Source organism: Manacus vitellinus, unplaced genomic scaffold (genome assembly GCF_001715985.3).
Source record: "Manacus vitellinus isolate BGI_N305 unplaced genomic scaffold, ASM171598v3 scaffold_4_pilon, whole genome shotgun sequence".
Lineage (NCBI taxonomy): Eukaryota > Metazoa > Chordata > Aves > Passeriformes > Pipridae > Manacus > Manacus vitellinus.
The window spans coordinates 1264775-1284868 of record NW_021940604.1 but is presented as its reverse complement, the minus strand read 5'-3'; the positions used below and the strand labels follow the sequence as shown (position 1 = coordinate 1284868).

The window sequence follows — 20094 nt, the reverse complement described above, 5'->3', positions numbered from 1 at the left end:
GTTTACACAGGCTTCAGGAGTCTATAAATATGGTAGTTTACTATGTTGGATGTCATTCTTTCCTTCACTTCTTTGTATTGATGAGTATCAAACATCCATTAGACATACGTTCTATGCTAAAATAGAGACAATTTACACTCAGTAAATAAAGATTTCTACTCTCTTTCTATTTCATGTAATAAATGGGCTTATTTAGCAACAGTTTTCCATCTTTTCACTTTCCTCATCACCCATACTGTAAAAACTTAGCACATTCACTGAAACCAAAAATTCTTTCTGAGGGAAAAGAACTGTTATTCTTAAGTAAACTCTTACCACTTCATGGGTTCCATACCTTTGAATTCATGGCAGCCTGTTTCATTTTACGTTTATTCATAATGATCTCCTGCCTGCTTGTAATTTTATCAGTTAAAAGTACTCAATTCTCTGAGAGAATAAGATGATTCTTAAATGTATAAGAGTCAGCACTGAGGAGTGTGAAGAGGGGAGTATAAGCACTAATGCACGTGGACATCAACTGACAACAATAACTAGAAACCATAACTTTTGGAAAGCTGGAGTTAGTGGAACTGTTTCATGATACAAGTAGTTGGGACAGACATCTTAGCTAATATTTTGGGATCTTTATAAGCAAAATTGTATAACATTGCCTGTGGTTGAAAGGTAGTATTCCATTAATCCAGAAGGCCTCTTGTCATTTGTATTTTTCTTGTCTTCAAATATAAAATGTCTTTGTATGATGTCCTAAAAAAAACCCAAACAAAAGTAAAACCAGAAGTGCTTTATTCCACTAGAGACTTTTTGGATGACTCCTGGATTGTGTAAGCCAATGGTAGAGTTATTCCAATTATTTCAACTCTCTGTAGGGTTCAAACAGTATCTGGAATTTCATTGCAGTTACTTTTTAAGAATCCTACAGAGCAACTAATTGGACAGGGCAGAGTGAAGTGTCAATGTATATAGCTATAAAACAGTAATAGAAATATTGGCACTGTGTTTTTTCCCAGCTTTGAGATTCTTCTTTATATGCCAGTTTTTGAGTATACATTTCCTTGGATTGACTCACTATTCCTGCATCACTCATAATAGAGTAAAATTGAGGAGGACAACTCTAAAAAGAAAAACATACTTTTTGTACAACTAACTAGGGCTTTTCCTCCTAGGTATTGTTTACTTCTTTTTTTGTTTTTTGCTATATATTAAATATATATTTTCCTCCCTTATCAGTAGCCTAGATCACTTAACAGCTATAGATTAATGCAACTTAATTCCGAAGCAGTGAAGGACCCCAAAAGGCTTGCAGGGCTGCTCTTTCTGTTCTCACTGTAGGTGCTGAACACCATTTGCCAAGAAACTGAACTGAATGAGGTGTCATTCTGTACATCTGTACATCTAAGCAAATTGGTGAGATCAGAACATATATCTGTAGCAGCTCATGCTTATTTTCAAATGTGAAAACATTAACAAAGGTCAGAGTGACTGTGAAGAGATGTGAGCTAATAACTAATGTTTTCTGCATTAGGGTAAGCTTGTGAACTTCTTTGTTCCACCTCAACCTTTAGAAGGAAATAAAAAGAAAAAACCAAAGGAAATGGAGCCTAAATTGAAGGAAAAAATACAATATCCCAGTAAGTATTTCTGATGACTTTTAAAATACATTTTGCTTTTGGCATTAAGTCTTATATTGGCCACTGACTATGAGCTCAAGGTTACTCTTCACTTCTTCAGAATGAAATGATTCTTTTGCTGGGCACTGTCATGTGGGATTGCATGCTACAAACAAGTGATTCACAGTTAAAAGTAAGTTATCAACTCAGAACTCTGAGCTACAGAGCTCCATATAACTAAAGGTCTTTGTAAAAGAGTTTATGCATTTAACTGAAATACACTATCTTTTTTACGCCTCAGTAAGAAAATGGAGTGACTTATTTCTATTACTGTCAAATATTGCCTTGGATTGACTGCAAAATAGCAATTTGCAGAGCTGCCTCAAGTCAAGCATTGTCAAAACTGCTGTCTGTCTTTGTTTTGCATTTTTTTAGATGAACACTATGTTTAGAGTTCCCTTAATATGCATTCTCTGAGGTAACTTTCATTTTATCTGAGCTGTAAGTTGTTTTGCTTTGATTCTACATACAGGCTTACGAGTGATGATATTAACAGCTGTAAAAGAAATGAATGTGAAGAAAGGAGCATCCATCGTTGCAATATTTAAGTACATCAGTGCTATTTATAGGTATGACACACAGAGAAATAGACGGCTTCTCAAAAGAACTCTAGAAAAGCTAATTGCAGAACATGTAGTAGAGCAAGTCAAAGGACATGGTCTGGCTGGGTCTTTCAAGCTGGGAAAGAATTACAAGGAACAGAAGAAGCGAGAAAGAACCAAAGAGCAGGTAAAATGTGCTGCCACAGTTACATCAATGTTGCAAAGACAGATCTTTTTTCTACTGATTGCATGCTACTTGGAGCTGTGTTGTGTGTGTGCACTAGTTCAGTGATGCTAACTTACTGGTAAAAATGAAGAAAATGGCAGCATTTGCTTTGACATTCATGAGTAAAGAAGCAGAAGTCATACATAGATCAAATTTGGTGCTAAAGTATTAACTACATCTGTCATAAATCTTGTAAAATAGTGGCACTGGAAGTTGCATTGTTCCTACTGTGAAGGTGTTTTTTAAACACTGGTAAACATTAACCAAATCCTCAAACTGGAAATTGATACAAAACCATAATATCTATGTCCTGATGTGTTTATATGGTTAAAAAAAAAAAAAAGATGAGAAAGTAATTTGGGTTGAAAGAGCCCTTAAAAATCATCTGTTTTCCAACCCCTCCTGCCATGGGGACACCTTCCACTGGACCAGGTTGCCCAAAGCCCCATCCAGCCTGGCCTGGAACACTTTCAGGGACTTCTCTGTGGAAGCTGTTCCGGTGTCTCACCACCCTCACAGTAAATAATTTCTTCCTAGTATCTAATCTAAACCTACTGTCTTTCAGATAAAAGCTATTTCCCCTTATCCTGTGACTACACACTCTTGTAAATAGTCCCTTAATGTACTGGAATGTTGAATTTAGGTCACCCTGTAGCCTTTTCTTCTTCAGGCTGAAGAAGAATTCAGGCTGAATCTTAATTTTCTTAGCCTTTCTTCATTGGGAGAGGTTCTCCATCCCTCTAATCATCTTGGTGGCCCTTCTCTGGATTTGCTCCAACAGGTCTATGACCTTCTTATGTTGGGGTTCCCAGAGCTGGATGTAGTACTCCATGTGGGGTCTCACCTGAGTGGAGTGGAGGGGCAGATTCACCTCCCTCGCCCTGCTGGTCACACTGCTTTTGACTCAGCCCAGGATACGTTTGGCTTTCTGGGCTGTGAGTGCATGTTGCCAGCTCATGTCCAGCCTCTCATCCACCAGCACCTGCAAGTCCTTCTGCCTCGGGCTGCTCTCGATCTGTTCATCCCCCAGCCTGTATTGATACCGGGGATTATCCCAACCCACGTGCAGTAACTTGCACTTGATCTTGTTAACCCTCATGAGGTTCCCATGGGCCCACTTCTCGAACTTGTCCAGGTCCCTCCAGATGGCATCCTGCCTTTCAGGTGTGCCAACTGCACCACTCAGCTTGGTGTCATCTGCATGTTTGCTGAGGGTGCACTAGATCCCTTTGTCTGTGTCATTAATGGAAATATTAAATAGCACTGGTAGACATTAAACAGCACTGGACAATTTTGTATGTAAAGTCTGACATTCTTGGTTAATTTTACTTTGTAGGTAGCAAAGACTTCAGAAAATACTCAGAAGAAGCAGCTGACTGATGCTAAAACTCAAACCAAAGAATCAAAAAATAGTGGTATCACATCTGAACACATCTGTAAAACTGCTTCACAGGTGGATATTGCCATGGAAGAACATGATTATTGTACACCTAGCAAAAATAACAAGAAATCTGAACCAGATCATGAGAACTCTGTAAAAGAGAATAATGTTAAGCAGGAAACTGTCATCCCAAAATCTCCTGATTTGCATGGCAACCTCCTTGTCTCCAGTGACATGAGTAGTCATCCTGATTTTGATGTTTCTAAAACTACAGCCGATGTCCAGCAGGAAATCCCAAAGGTCTCGTCCTCACATTCCCAAGAACATGCTGACAGTAGTGTACAACATACCAGTTCTGTATTTCCATTTAATACCTCTGAATATCGTTTTGAATGCATCTGTGGTGAGCTTGGATTGGCTGACTACAAAGCTCGTGTGCAGTGCCTGAAATGCTACTTATGGCAGCATGCAGAATGTGTAAACTACAAAGAGGAAAACCTGAAGAGCAGGCCCTTCTACTGTCCCCATTGTCTTGTGGCAATGAAACCAGTTCCCACGGGAGCAACTCTGATAATTTCTCCAAGTTCTATTTGTCATCAGTGGGTAGATGAGATCAATAGGCACGTAAGATCATCTTCTCTTCGCGTTCTGGTAAGATTATATAGCTTCATGTTCTGGAGAGTTATTTTATCAAAGCTCAGGGCTTCCTGTCAGACATTCTGCGTTACTTGGAAGTTCAGAGGTCTCTTTGTCCTCTGTGTTAGAATTCTGCATTTCCTGCTGTAGATCTATGCTTTGGCATCACATGGTTCATTGGTGTCCCAGACAGACTGTCTGCAATTAGTTTTTAACTTTTTTAGTTGGTCACTGGGAGATAATACAGTGGACTAGGTATCTATAGAAAATGGAAGCAAATTTTGAGCAGTTGCAACAACAGGTGATTTCTGAGAGGGAAGGCTGTTTGAAAGACTAACAAGGAACTTAAAAAGTCCTGACTGTTTGGTGTTTTGAGTGTTGTCTCACTGTACACTTGCAACTAAGCAGCTCTCTGATTGTTGCTTCTTGTTTTGTTCTAGCTAAAAAATGTTTCAGTAGGTAAAGAGCGTAGTTTTGCATTTCTGGTTCTTGGGCTTTATGAAAGAAGTCTTATGTCTTGGTGTTTACTGAAAACAACACCCTTACAGCTTGGGCATTGCCTCTATAACATCTGCTATATTTATTTGGATATTACTTATTTGGAGACCATGTATTATCCTTTTACTTTATTTCTAATAGCCCTGTCACTAAAATAAACCTTATTATACTTACAGTAAATAAGACTATACAGGATTTTTTAATATATGGTTATCACAGTATTCAAGGATAGCCATTGTCTTTTACTACCAATGTAGTCAAGTTTTGTCCTTCATATTTTTAGTAGTCAAGAACCTTTGTAATGATCTAGTGCTTTGAAAACCATAGATCCCATATATTTTGAATAAAATAACAGTAGTAGTAGATTGATATAACTTTGTCTTCAGGGATATATCTTGTACCTTTAGCTGTTACGCAGAGACACCCAACGTATAAGTGAATTCTAGGCCTCCAGTGCCATATGTGTGATCAGTCTTATTAGATTTAGTGCATAAATGTGTAAAACTCACATGGTTTTTCTAGGGCCCAGTCTAAATTTTATACCAGCTTGGATGAAAATTGTCAGAAATAGATTTACATGGTAACAGTAAAATAGTTTAAATACTGACTGTCACTACTTGAAACTGTGTGACACCTTCGATTCTAGGTGATTGTTTTCATTTTCCTTTAACTGCCAACTGTAAGCAAGACTTGTTTTCAGTGTTGCTTCAAAATGAAAATTTGGGGAGTTGTTTTCTGTAGAGGTAAAACGAAGGTAGTGGAGGTGTTTAAAAATGTGGAGATGTTTAAAAGAACCGGTTTCCCATGTTAACAGCTTTTGCATTGCATATGAAGTGTGCTTTTTACTCTTCCAACTGCCTACAACCCGTGGGAAATTCTAATGGTTTTATGTAATAAATAAGAAATTAAAATTCATCAGTAGGTCTTGCTTTGTGGCAGGTTGTCTTTTCCCGCTGCTGTGAAAACAACCAAACCTTGACCAAGTTATAAACCTCCAGAAAATCTGTTAATAAATACTTGAAGAAATCATTAGACTTTGACAGCTATTTATTTCTTCTTGTTTGCTTTAGTGAGCATGCTCCTTTTGGTTTGTTTGTTTCTTTTTTCTTCCCCTCCCACCCTCCCTTCTCTCTCTTTTTTTTTCATGTGCGATGTCCTGGTTGCACATGCTTTGTTGTTCCACTCTGGGGCTGAAAAGAAGGAACTTCTCTGCAGGTGTTTCTTTCAATTGACAGAAACACCATTGCCTTATGCACAAATGTAGAGAAAGATTATTACTGGAAGAAAAGGTATGATTAACAGTGAAGTCATGTGCTGATCATTAAGGGGTAAAGAGCAGTTATTTTATTTTTTGTATGCTTCTGAAAGGTTTTGGTTTAAAATTAGGGGGGAGATAAGAAAAGTACTTCTGATAATAGAACAAATGTCAGTATGAAAGGTTTATAAAAATATTCTGTTGGTGCACAGGGATTGTTTCTTACTAGGGTATTCTTTTCATCTCATAAGTCTCCACAGAAATCCTTTTGTTGATAAAACTTTACTCAGAGTATCATTTCTAGTTATTATATATTTTGATGCATATCTCTGTCTTTGCCTAATCATCCATTAAATTTTTGTGGCAATGGGAAGAAAGGTAATGCATCTACAGTAAAGGAGAAGACTAGAGATGTAACTTACATAATGTTGTGCCATACAGCATTACAGAATACTTAATCTTCAAACAAATAACAACAAATTGCAACAAATAACTGTTGAAGAAAATAACAAAGTCCTCTCTTCTTCAAAGGAGAAAAAAATGTTTTGCAATTATAAATAATTATACATAAAAATTTTGCATCAGTGACTGTATTGTATTTATTATTATGCTACTTAGATGTATTTCCCACCGTGCTGGTGTATGAGTACAGATTTTATGAATGGTTTCATATTAATGAGCAACACTGCTAGAAGCATGCATATACTAAGCTGTACTGATATTTTGGCATTTTTATTAAAGTATCTCTGTTTTTTTCTTTGCTATTGTGCTATTGAACATAAATCTATGTAGGTGTATCAAGGTGTGAAGAAGCACGGCTTTTTGCAGCCACACATGTTGGCGGAGCAGGAGGTGGTTATCACCACGTACGATGTGCTGCGCACTGAACTGAACTATGTGGACATCCCCCACAGCAACAGCGAAGACGGGCGCCGCTTCAGGAACCAGAAGCGGTACATGGCCATCCCAAGCCCCTTAGTAGCAGTGGAGTGGTGGAGGATCTGCCTCGATGAAGCACAAATGGTTGAATGCACTACTGCAAAGGTATGGCATTCCTGGTCGTGTGTTTATTTAACTTGAAAAGGTTTTGACAAGTTTATTGTAAATAATACAGTAGATTTCCTCTCCCCCTCTTAATGTTCAGTGCACTCAAGTAATTTGTCCTTGTCACTTGTTCTGTAGAAGTGAATTTTCTGTTGGAGATACTTACTATTAAATGGTTCTCCTGTTGGAATTTTGGCAGACTGTGAAGTTTATCCAGCTCAAAAAATACTTAACATATAATCTATACTGACAGTTTAAAGAACTAGATCATCGTGTTGTGTACAGTGTTTGATAGCTTCAAACAAGACGCTAACCTGTTCAGTGGTATGATTCAGAGGCATAGACATGTCCTTTGGGTCTAGAAGCTAAAATAGTCAGCAGTCTGTCTGCAAACTCAAGAGATACAGTCTGCAGGGGGAGATTATTTTAATTAGTGTCTGTCCGATCTTTTTGCCCAAGACAGAAAGATAAAAATGCTACTTACATAATGGCTTATGGGCTTTAATTTTTTTATTTTTTTTTTAACATACATTTTCTTTTGCTATCTGTTTGGTTTCTGTGAACTCTTAATTGCACTTGATTACTCAGAAGAGGACATGGCTTTTATCAGTTCTCAGTTACCTTCAGAAAAGCTCCAAAATTTTATATACATTTTCATAATATGTTGTACTGATGCTGCTTCTAATCTGCTAATGTTACATACTGAAAAGATGTTCAGACTTCTCAAAAATAAGGTCCACATGTTGTCAGACTGTGTTCTACTCTTTGTTTTCCATTTCCTACCATTGGCTCTATTTCCTTTTACTAGGCTGCTGAAATGGCGCTCCGTTTAAGTGGAATCAATCGTTGGTGTGTCAGTGGTACTCCTGTGCAGCGAGGATTAGAAGGTGAGATTTTATGTAGCAGTGTCATCTGTGGGATTTCCCTATGCTGATAATTAGGTAGTGCTTTGAAGCAGTTAAAACATCTGCTTGTTTTGCTTTGAATTGATTAGGTACTCTGATTTGGTAAGCCATAAACTTTAAGCATGTAATAAAGCTATCAATACTTTTATCAATATAAAAATTGCAGAGCTGGAATCTTCTTGTCTCCCTTAGTTAGACAGATACTTTGGACAGCAGAGAAGCTGTGTGTCCAACAGCTGATTCAAGTCTGTTCTTCAGTTTTCACTTAAAGTGGGTAAATATTAACCCTTCTCTATTGCAGCTATAGGTAGTCTGCTCTGGTTACAGAATCCTTTAAGCTGTCAAATACAGCAAGCAAAGCTGTATTTGCTTTTTGCATAGCCCCGTATGAACTGCTGTGGGCATCAACTGCCATGAATATAAATTCTGGAAATCGTGCTAAAGCTTATGAAACTATCTTAAGTCCTTATGTAAGGACTTAATGAATTGAGATGTGTGAAGTAGGTAGCTGTATGTTAGCAGGTGTCATTTATTTTGTCATTTTTGTGAGGTACTCAGTTTCTGTCGACAGGCTTCAGAGAGATAGAAAAAAGAAAGGGAACTGATTAACTTCTCTGTCTCCCTGTTCTCTGATTGATTTAGGAATATATAGTACACGCTGAGACAGTGAGTTTTAAAGTGGATAAATCAGTATAAGCATTTGTGGACTGTTATATGGATACCAAATTACTAAAGTCAATATTGTAGATTAATTCATTATGGAATTGTGAATTAAATTTATAAATACGCACTATAGTTATGAGAATATGTAGTTAATAAGTCAAACCCCATAGAAGGAACTGATAGATTTTATTGTCATGGTTAATTTCTTCAAGTCCTTATGTGTGATGGTCTTGATTTAATAAATATCTGAAATGTCGTATTGTGCATAATACGTATTGACAGTCTCTCAGGCTATGTTAAGGCAGCCTCCATTCACTTAGGGGATGAAAGCTGCTGACTCATTTCAATCTGTGACACTGCTGCTGTAATACAGTTGGATAGGACCTCTGGGTAAACAGTTGCTTCTTGCATAGAAATGATTCCCAGGATTTTTCTTCCCCTGGTCTATGATGTATTTGGTGAATGTCATGATGCTTTCAGCTGAATACAAAATTACTATAAACCTAACAGAAAAAGGAATGTAGCCACCAGATCTTTAGGAACTACAAGGTACCATCACATATCTCTGTTTTGGCTTCTGTATTTTTCTGTTGAGATTTAGGCACAAGTTTAAAGTCAGAATGTCCTTAAGTTTCATTCCAAAAAGTGATGGATTTCTGAATTAGGCAGAATTAGTAATTAAATTGTATTTTCTCAGTTAGCAAGAAAACAAAGTGTCTTTTGTTACTTCTTTATGTCTTAGCAGAGAAGTGAAAGTCTTCTGAATTGCAGCTCCTTCTAGGTGGTGGGCAGCAAACAGTTGGTGCACAGCAGGCTGTGAAGTAATGATACTGAGCAATGTTGTTTTAGAAAATCCTGGCAGGCCCTGTTAACCATATGCAGTCATGTAATTTCTGCCTCTTGCCTCTGCTCTGAATAGGTTTAAATTTGTCGCTTTTTTCTGCTAAACTTGAAATTGGGAAAGTGTCTCACAAATAGCTATATTCTTGCAAGTTGTGTGGAAGTCAACAGCTAGCTAAAGGAGAGAACCCCCACCTTCCCATACCCAGTCCCTTGGCTAAAATTAAATATTTTGATGAGAAAATGACTGGAAAAGAAGTGCAGAAGATAATGACCAGAAGGTCATTATGCCTGGTAGCCTTTGTATGAAAGTTAATTTTTTGAAGGCATATTGTGAAGTGTTAAAACACAAACACTGTACTAAAACACTTTCTTTTCTTGGCAGATCTGTATGGATTAGTCCTTTTTCTTGGAGTTGATCCTTACTGGGTCAAACATTGGTGGGACCAACTTTTATATCGACCTTATTGTAGGAAAAATCCCCGGCCTCTTTACAGTCTAATTGCGAAGATAATGTGGAGATCAGCAAAGAAGGATGTGATTGACCAAGTAAGTAAGAGTTTTGAGTTTTAAAATTCCTGAACATCATTTATCAATAGTTTTATTTGTAAAATTACTTATTTTCTTCTTTAATTGCAGATTCAAATACCCCCTCAGACAGAAAATATACACTGGCTTCACTTCTCTCCTGTGGAGAGACACTTCTATCATCGCCAGCATGAGGTGTGCTGCCAGGATGCATTGGCAAAACTCAGGAAGATTTCAGACTGGACTCTTAAGCTTAGCAGCCTAGATAGAAGGACTGTGACTTCCATACTATACCCATTGCTACGGCTGAGGCAGGCCTGCTGTCATCCACAAGCTGTTCGGGGAGAGTTCTTGCCATTACAGAAAAGGTGAATTTCTGTCATTTCTTAAATGGCCTGCTTTATCCAGAGAAAAACTCTGATTGCCCCCAACAGTGCAAGATCTTGCACAGTACTCATCTCAAGCCTAATTTTAGGCTTCTTTAATTAAATGTGCAAATATGGTACACCAAGCTAATCTGACCTCAGAAGACGAATGGGTGCAGTAGGGTTGTTAGTGTAATTCTTGTGTTAAAGAACATAGTACTGAGAGGCAATTTGATTTTCCAGTAGCATTTTAACCTTGCGATGTTGATGGATACTGGGGTGTTCCAGGTGAGAGATAAAGTGTGAAACAAACCAGATTCTTCAGTTTCAAATAAGCCCACTGATTTTCTTTTGTCTCTTACAAAACTCGTGTTCATGAATAAGAAAAATGAACAAAATGAATCAACAGAATAGAATAATTATTTAGTTCAGAGAAAATGTTAATGTGAGGTTGCAGAATTTTTAAATGTAGATCCAAACTTGGAAGTTGTACAAATACTTTTTTCCTTTTTTTTTTTTTTTTTGCATACTTTCAAGATCATCATCTTCACAAGTGCCCTCCAAGTATCAGTTTGGTCCTCAGCAGTTGTTAGACCAAAAGCATGTTGCTAGCCCTATTGCAAAATGGAGCTGCTACACTTTCAATCAATTAGAGGGAGGCTGTGAAAGAACAGGCTGTTTCCATTCCAGACTCTGAGAGCACTGACTGTTTTTTTTTTAACCTACAGGCAGAGAAGAACTTAAACTTTTAGCACTGCCAGTGTTATTTCTACTGTGTCCTAGTCTTGTTCATCCATTCTATTCCATCTCTTTCTATGCTTTATGAAGTTTTGTGTCTTACTCCTTCCCTCTTCTCATACAGGGCATCTGTGGTGCCTAAGCACCTGAAACTGGCTTTGCACCTACTTCAGCAGAAATAATAGTTAGATACTGTGCTTGTAGCACTTTCTGTCAAACCTAGGAGAAATTGATATTTCCACCCATACAAGATTATTTGCATTAAAATGAGCCAGTGTAGTATAAATGAAATGTATAAACTGAGCAGAGTATGCTGGGCACTTCTTAGTCCTGTGTTGATTTTGGTAGAATGGTTGCACAGTGACAGCTGCATAGTAACTGTGGTGGAAAAACCAGCAATGAGAATTAAATCTTTCTTAAAATCACATGTACAAAGAAAGCACTATTTCCATATCTTTTTTGTGAACCAAACTTGACTGCAGCAGTAGACATTCCCAGATCAGAGAGAAGATTTGACTCCTGGCTTTGGTTATGTGTATGAAAATAATGAAGAAATTCACTGCTAGGGCTCTCCTAGTTTAACTGAGTAAAAAAAGCTCTTCTTTTTGTCTTAATTGGTAGTCTCAGGCTGTGTATCAAATTGCATATTTTATATTTACATCCTTCTGCTTTTTTAATTTTTCTTGAAACTGCTGATGGTTCTGAAAATAAAAGGTAAGTAGCAATGGTGGAAGTATCAGTGTATGCAGGTGCTATGTGTATTTGCCATTACCTCTGCAGAATACACAAATAGTGATTATATTGATTTAAAGCCTGCTCTGGTATAACACTGTAGCATAAAGCCAAAAATCAGTTGCTGCAACTGGAACTATGTTGCAAAGAGGGTAAAATAAAGGCCTAAGAAAGTGTATCCTTCCAGCATAATTTGGACACAGTCTGCGCAGGAGTTACATCACCTCCTAACTCTGTTGGACAGTGCTAAATGCCAAATAGTAAATGCTTCTCTAAAGGTGAATGAGGCTGAGGAGCAGAGTTTCAGGGGAGAAGGGTAGCGTCTGGTCTAACAGCAGTAGTTGGTTATAGAAGCAGCCTCAGGTCAGCTGTTGTAGGCTGTTGCTGCTGTTCACTCTCCTGTCTATGTCAGTCCTCTTTCTGCTTAGATTCTTTGTCCTGTGACCTTACTCCAACCTATCCTTCTTGCTTCCTTCTTGCTTCTTTTTCATTTCTGTTCCTGCTTCGCTCTCTTCCCTCTCCATTTCCTGTATTTTTATATTAATTTTCTTCTGACTAAATTCCTTTCCTAATTTATAAAAATGACAAAAGTAGAAAAAGAAGTTTAAAATTATTTTTGCTAATTTTCCCTGTTTTCATTTCACACATTTTTCTTCTTTACATTGATACGTCACGTGCGTTACATGTTTAAATTGGTAGCAGAGGGTAGAAAGGTAGTCTCTCATAGCTGTTTTCATCTGAAGAGCTTTTGGCAAAATGAGGTCTGATTTCTCGTGTTTCTAGTTCATACTGTAACAGAAAGAGCAAAATATTTTTCCTCGTGAAAGATTATTTTACCTAGTTCTAATTTTCTTCTTGCTTATTTCTTTCTGTTCTTAGAGGATGTCAACCTCTCAACACAGTGAAGTTAGGGGAAAGCTCTAGCAGAAAGCAAGGCTGACAGCTAGGGTTTTTTAATAAGTAAATAAATATAAAAAAACCCATTGTACAGTATGTTGGATGCATGTAACCATCTTTAATGCTGCACAGCATGACAGTTTTATTTCTCTAGTATTGTGATTTTGTTTCAGATTTGAGCCATTTGTTCTCCTTTTCAGCACCATGACCATGGAGGAACTGTTAGCATCTCTGCAAAAGAAATGTCGAACGGAGTGTGAAGAAGCTCACCGACAGCTAGTGTGTGCTCTTAATGGCTTAGCTGGTATCCATATCATTAAAGGTAAGATTGGATGACTGTAGTGCATCTGTGTGTACTGGGAGGATAAAAGAAGCTATACTTGTGTATTTGTACTTAACCTGCTTTTGTTTTATCAGTACTGCTTTCTGGGCTTACTTTGTGCCCCCTGCCATGCAAACTGCTATGATGGCTGTGGAATCTCTTCCCTGCTGCCTGCTCTACAGCTCTGTCAATGTAGATTTTGTCTGAATTATGAGGAAAAAAACCTTTGAATGGGAAGCAAAAATAACTGTATTAATCTTGAGTGTCATTAAACAAAATGAAAATAAGTTGAAATTACTTAGTTATGAATGTGAAAAAATGCCTCTTTTCCAAGTTCTTCTAAAGTTGACAAGCTGTTTGAAATTTTCCAGCTCATGTTAAAATCTTCCTTCAGAGAGGAAAACCCACAAACTGCTTTTTCTGTTACTTGCCTTACAGAAAGACTACATTCAGATTCTCTAATCTGTAGTTAGTAATTATTAGGTTTGAAATACTTCATTATGATTGCAGAATGTAGATAAGTGTTTCAGATAGAATTAAGTGCTTAAAAAGATTTATATATAGATGAAACACTTCTAAAATACACTAGAAGCAAAAATTAAGCTTGGCTTATTTTGAGAAGCAGATTGATGAAAATTTCATCTGGTGAGAAACAAAAGCAGGACTGAGGCAGAGTTCTGGTCTTGTAACTCCCTCCCCAATGTTAGTATTACACTCAGTCTTCTTTATCAGTTAGAAGGAAGCACACCTTACACATATGGGAAGCCACAAATTTATTCTTCCTATAGTTGAAATCTTATAGGTCTAACTGTTATTAGTCCAGATCTAATTCTTACAGGCAAAAAAAGAGTAACAATCGCACTTACGTGTTCATACGGCTTGTCCTGCTTTTATGCTCACCTTTCTACTTAGGCCCTTCTGGGTCCTGAAGTCAGTGGTTTCATAGAGGTGGTGGCAGTGCTATCACTGGTTGTCACTACCTTCATCAGGAGGAATAAGATGTTTGTGTTGATGGTTTCTTCCTCACACAAGGATCATTTTTATGTTTGCTAGCACATGTTTGCATCTTTCTCTTTTTTCACTGGTCTGCAGCTCCGTGAAAACACCAAATTTAGTGTACATAATGCCTTTTATGAATGTTACATACTCTTTCTTTGTTCTCTTTGTTGCCCCTAAAACCAGTTTTGTCCAGCTCTAAGCCTGCATTTCTTTGACTGTGGGTGAGTTGTTTATAGCCATGGCTTTCTTATTCACTGCCAAACCTGTGCACCATCTCTTAGCATCCCATGGCTGTACCCTACGCTGCATCCTATATATTACTTCTCAAGGCCTCTCCAATTGTTACTAGGCCTGTATTTCCTTACACTACATCATTGTGTTAGTTGTAAATATCTCATTCTACATGGAATAACTGCTTGTTACTGCTATCTATGTAAAACTGGGTTTGTACCACACAAAGATAAACAAAAGTTAAAAAAAAAATTAAAAATTAGCCATAGACACCTACCGAATGGCAGAAATTGCTGTCCCAGCTAGGCCAAGTAAAAGGTCTGGGTCAATCAAAATTCAAGGAGGCCTGACAAGCTTCAAGCTTGAGGCCTTGCAAATTCAGTACATAGCTTTTGGCCTATTACTAGTAAGGACAATTCTATACTGCAGGACTACACCCTTACAACTGGCAATACTTTCAATGTAAGAAGCAACAAATTTTGTTGACATAAGATTTTTACGCTTCCAGATATGGAGGAAGATGATGGTTTTTTTACTCTGTTATGTGTCTTTATACATTTCTTGTCCCTGTCCTTTGCCATGTTTTAAGAGTCTCTAAGACTATTACTGCTAAGTAAATTTTCATCAATTGAGAAAATTAATTTTTTTTTCCTGCTTTTCCATATGCAGTTTCAATTTTGTTTTTCTTTTTTAATTTATATAATCTATTTTCTGAGAAGTGATTGTGATGTTGGTAGCTTACATCAGTAGTTATGCTCCCTGCATGTACCTAATCATTTCTGCATTTCTGAAGTGTGATACAACTTTCATTGTTTTCACTGGAACAGTGAATAATGTATTTGCAGTGCAAATTTAGCAATGCATCACTGCAGTGAGTTGTAGGTGATTTTTTTTTTTAGTGAAACATGAGATTTTTTGGACTTATGCAACCACGAATACATATTTTAAGATTAAGAGGTCTACAGATCTTGCAGTCACAAAAAATATTTAATTTGGAAATTGCATAGTTTTTGTAGAATATAATACTCTGTCTTTTACCATTTTTTTTGAGTGGTGGGAGGGGTGTGGAATAGAAAAGATTTTCTTGAAGACAAGCACTTGTTATACAGACTCTCTGTAAACATAGTATGTTTCAAGTGATATAACTTGTTACATCAAGGTCAGTCATGGCTGCTTGTATATTTAAAAACCAACACAATATGTGTATGTTTTTGTTACTCTTTTTTTAATCAGGAGAATATGCATTGGCTGCGGAGCTATACAGAGAAGTATTAAGATCATCTGAAGAGCACAAAGAAAAGCTCAAAACAGATTCCTTGCAAGTGAGTGAGCACTGAAATGTAAAAAGATGTAGTTAAGAACTGGAATACTTTAGATTTAACTTAACAGGTCAGTCTTTTTTTCTTCACAGTGGTGTGCTGAACTATCATTTCAGCGTGCTGTCATGATCACAGTCTTTAGATAGGAATCTGTCCAGTGATTTAGGCAGGAATCTGTCCAGTGATTTAGGCAGGAATCTGTCCAGTGATTTAGGTAGGAATTGGTCCAGTGACCTTCATGTTTCCTTTTTTTTTTTTTAAAGGAAGAAAGATGCTATATTTCTAAACACTTGCTTGTGAGTCTTCATGATGTCCTTGAAGCAGTGTGTGATCTCCACCTGCTGTTCTGCAATAAACTTAACAAGCTGAATTCCTAGACGTGTGCATGTGACTGTGACTGCTCGCATTAATGTTGCTACATTGCATCCTGCAAATACAGGATGCTGGGTTTGCTCTGAGAGTGATATTAATGTGCCAAATGATAGAGAATAATAAAATTGTTGCACTGCAGAAGATAAAAAGGCATCAAAACATGAAAAAGAATCAAAGTGAATTTTCTCTTCAGACATTTGTCTTCATGTATTTTGAATACTATATTAAAAATATGAACATATTTTATTGGTAAAAAAAGCAGTGGTTATCTAAGTAACATCTTCAGATTTCTTCAAGAAATATCAGTTCTAAATTGGCCAAGATTCTCTTCAGCATAGCAAGATATTTAAAATGTTAATGATAGATAAATAAGAAGTGATCAGTTGTCTCTTTGCTTGCTTTGCTAAATAAATTATTGTTTGATTATCTTGCATGTGGTCATCTGATGTCTCTGTTACGCTTCTTTGATTTTTCCTTCTCTTTTGTGACTTCCTGGTGGCTTTTTTCTCTTATCATAGCCATATTAGCGTAAACTTGTTAAGATACTCACAACAGGGTTGTTAATTAAACTGTTTTACTGGATTATGCAATCCAATAAAGCTTCCCCCCCCCTCAAAATACATGCTGCCTAATAATTGCTTTGGTAATAAAACGTCTGTTGAATGCTTCTCAGTCATGTAGGTTTAGCTCTTAAGGATAACAGCAAACCACTGCTGGCCATTCCTCTTCAGTGGCTAAGATAGTCATAGGACAAAGGTAGAGTCAGTCCAGGAGGTGAGAGGAGTACAAGTTCAGATATAGTGGAGGTTATTAATAAGAGTCTGTGGCAGCTGGTAGAGGTCTGTGCAGGTAGAGGTCTGGTTTGGGATACACAGGGTGAACCTAGGGAAGAGGAACAGAGTTGCCTTGTATTAATGATCAAGTTTATTTTTCCTAAAAATAAACAGAAAAGTCATGTTTTATTCAGTCATCTTTTATTTCAGAATAGTGAAAATATGACAAATGAGGCTCTTGGGATCTGGTATTTTCCTTAAACTTTATTTTGCTGTAGATGGGCTAAATTAATTGTTTCCTTAGAATATTCTAAAAGACATTTACAAAAGAATGTGCTCTGAAATAAATAATTTGTCTTCCATAATAGTCAAGGACTGTTGTAATTAGTAGGGTGAGTATGGGAGAATATTTGATGACCTGGTATCAAACTTGCTGCTGATTTTTGAGATGTTGAAAGTCTTTAATTTCTTATTGTTTCCTGTCTGAGCAAAATGAGGAAAAGAATGTTTCTTTTCTTTATAAGGTGCTTCCAGATTAACAGAGAAAAAATAAATCTAATTTTAAATGCATACTAATTTCTTGTTGTAAGCTTTCATTGCTGTTCAAGCTTTTCCTGTCACAGATGTTGCAATGGATTTTTTTCATGATTGCTGTTGACTTTGTGTATATTTAGAGACTTCATTCTACACATAATTTGATGGAATTGTTGGCAAAGCACCCAGGAATTCCCCCAACTTTGCGTGATAGCCGACTTGCAGAAGAGGTAAGCAGAGTTTGTTTTTATATAAATACATTTTGAAGAGCACATTTTTATTTTTTGTCCTATTTTCTCTAACTAAGGAAGTAATATTAAATGGCTTTAAAGTTAACTATGTACATTTCCCTTCAACTTGGTAAAATCATGAGTTGTTTAGAGTGTGAGATGAGAGCAGAAATGTCCAGTAAAATACTGCTATTCCAAATGCTTAGTGGCCTCTGTTATGTTGTATGTTTTACAGAGCTTTTAATAATTTTTCTAAAATATTGCTTCTCTGTCCCCACAATGTTCACTTACATTCTTTATCGTTAACATCTGTGTATCATCCTGAATTCTTCTGAGTCCTTTATTTCCTCACACTTTCTTTAGCTTTCCTCATTTTTAAATGCAAATAGTCAGAGTTTTCTCTAGGTGAAGTTTTTTATTAGGCCAGATGAGCAAGTCACTGTGTATCATTTCCTGTGTTCATTAGCCTGTTTGACTATATCCTTAATCTTAACTGGGAAATATCCAGCAAAATACTGGGATTACTCTTCCCGACTGGTTACTTGTAGTGGAAATATGGACCACATTTGGAAAGGAATGTCATTATTGTGGCATTATTTGGGTTGAAAGGGACTTGAGATGTCACTAGCTGAATCTCCCTCTCAGAGTAGGGTCAATATTGATTTCTGACCGGGTATCTCAGGGCTTCATCCAGTTGGGCCATTAAAATCTCTAAGGAAAGAGATATCACAACTTAGCTGAGTAACCTGTTCAGTACTTCATAATTCTCATAGTAGGGAAAAAAATTCACACAGAACATCCCAGTTATCATCATCATGGCTAGGCTTTGCTAACGAAGATTTGGGAATGTTGCTCCGCACAGAATTCTAGCAGAAGTCGACCATTATCGTTGCAGTTTCAAAACACCATGCTTGCCTAATCTAATATTCCTTTCCAACACCATGCTTGCCTAATATTCCTTTCCAAATAGCAGCTGTACCTTGTTCACTTACCATGTACTTCAGGTAAATCCCTGCCAATCTAGGTGGTTTCCTTCTGGCTGCTGCAAGGCTGTTCTTTAGTACCCTCTAAGCCTCTCTCCTTAAAGCTGAACAGGCACAGTTCTTACAGCCTCTCCTGTTTTGCAGTGGTGATCCGTATCTGTCTTGTTATTTGGATATCTTATGATATTTTATCATTTTTACACAAATTGTAGGTATGGGTAGCATTTTTTTTTGTTTTAATGAGACTTGTTCTCTTAACTATTTAAAGTTTCTACCCACCTTTATAGAAATAATATAGAAATATCATCTGTTTTTTATTGATCTGTAATTCTAGAAATTTTCAAAATGTCACCTTCTCCTGGCATCGTTATAAAAAAGGGGATTGGAAAATTTGTATTTTTTTTATAAATGTGAAGCAGAGGTGGTTTTTCATAGCTGTCTTTTGCCAGTAGCTCATCTAAATCCCCAAGAGTCCTGTCCGCTCCAGGCAAACTGGGCTCTGCAACAACAGTATAATTATCTTAATAGTAGCAAACAAAAAGAAGAAAGACTTAAACACACACTAAAATGCACTAAATTAAGGTACTTAGTGAAATCAGTATGAAATTATGAAAGATAAATGTTACTTGTAAGTTGTTTGTTCATCAGTTTTTAAAATATGAAATAAACTGATACTGGTTGCATGGTGGAGGCATTTGTATACTAAGAGGGGTTTTCACTGTCAGAAGTAATTTATACATAATTTCTATGAAAAAATTATATTTGATGCACCTAAAAATAATGAAATTTAAGCCTTTCTTGTTATTTCATGACTAAGTTTTATATGTAGACAAGTTCAATTTTCCTGTTCTCAGATTGTTCTGAGATCTTTTTATTGTTTGCTTATTCAGCGCAATACATTTATTGTACAGATAAGTTAGAATAGTGAGTTAAATTCCAGTTCCTTTTCGTAATGCAATGTATTCCTATTGTGTTGTTTGGGCTTGTCCAAAAGTGAAGTTTCATAGTTAGCATCTTTGAACCAATTTGTTTTCTCAAATGGTTTTTGGGCTTACTAATAAATGCTAGATTCTAGAGGAAAAAAAATACTGCCAAATATTACAAATGAAAGTGGGTAGCACATAGGTAGCTAACCATTTTAAAACATTTTGGTAGCTGGGGAGTTTTTACATTTTCCATTATTCCTCCTAAATATGATTTGTCTATAATTTAAGCTCTTATTTCCATACAGGCAGAACAACTTCGACAACATTATATGAGTAAATCCAATGCAGAAGTTGCAGAAGCCCATCAGGCCTTACAGCCAGTTCTTCAAACCATTCGGGAGCTCCAGAGAAAGGCAGGCACCTCTTAAATATTTTGTCTGTGAATTTTGAGATTTTTAAAAAATACTATTTTCATCTGTATATGCAGA

At 36.8% G+C, this 20094-nt stretch overlaps 1 protein-coding gene across 2 annotated transcripts in view; it reads left to right on the top strand.

Moving 5' to 3' along the window:
- The window catches only part of SHPRH (SNF2 histone linker PHD RING helicase), a 54987-nt gene that overhangs the window by 11657 nt on the left and 23236 nt on the right, over nucleotides 1-20094 (top strand). For both annotated transcript variants that reach the window (XM_029962758.1, XM_018078111.2), the window contains exons 7-17: nucleotides 1523-1628; nucleotides 2140-2396; nucleotides 3772-4467; nucleotides 6998-7249; nucleotides 8058-8136; nucleotides 10043-10206; nucleotides 10297-10553; nucleotides 13118-13239; nucleotides 15703-15791; nucleotides 17608-17697; nucleotides 19912-20019. In XM_029962758.1, coding sequence (XP_029818618.1) covers nucleotides 1523-1628; nucleotides 2140-2396; nucleotides 3772-4467; nucleotides 6998-7249; nucleotides 8058-8136; nucleotides 10043-10206; nucleotides 10297-10553; nucleotides 13118-13239; nucleotides 15703-15791; nucleotides 17608-17697; nucleotides 19912-20019 — 2220 coding nt within the window. The remainder of the gene's footprint in view (nucleotides 1-1522; nucleotides 1629-2139; nucleotides 2397-3771; nucleotides 4468-6997; nucleotides 7250-8057; nucleotides 8137-10042; nucleotides 10207-10296; nucleotides 10554-13117; nucleotides 13240-15702; nucleotides 15792-17607; nucleotides 17698-19911; nucleotides 20020-20094) is intronic.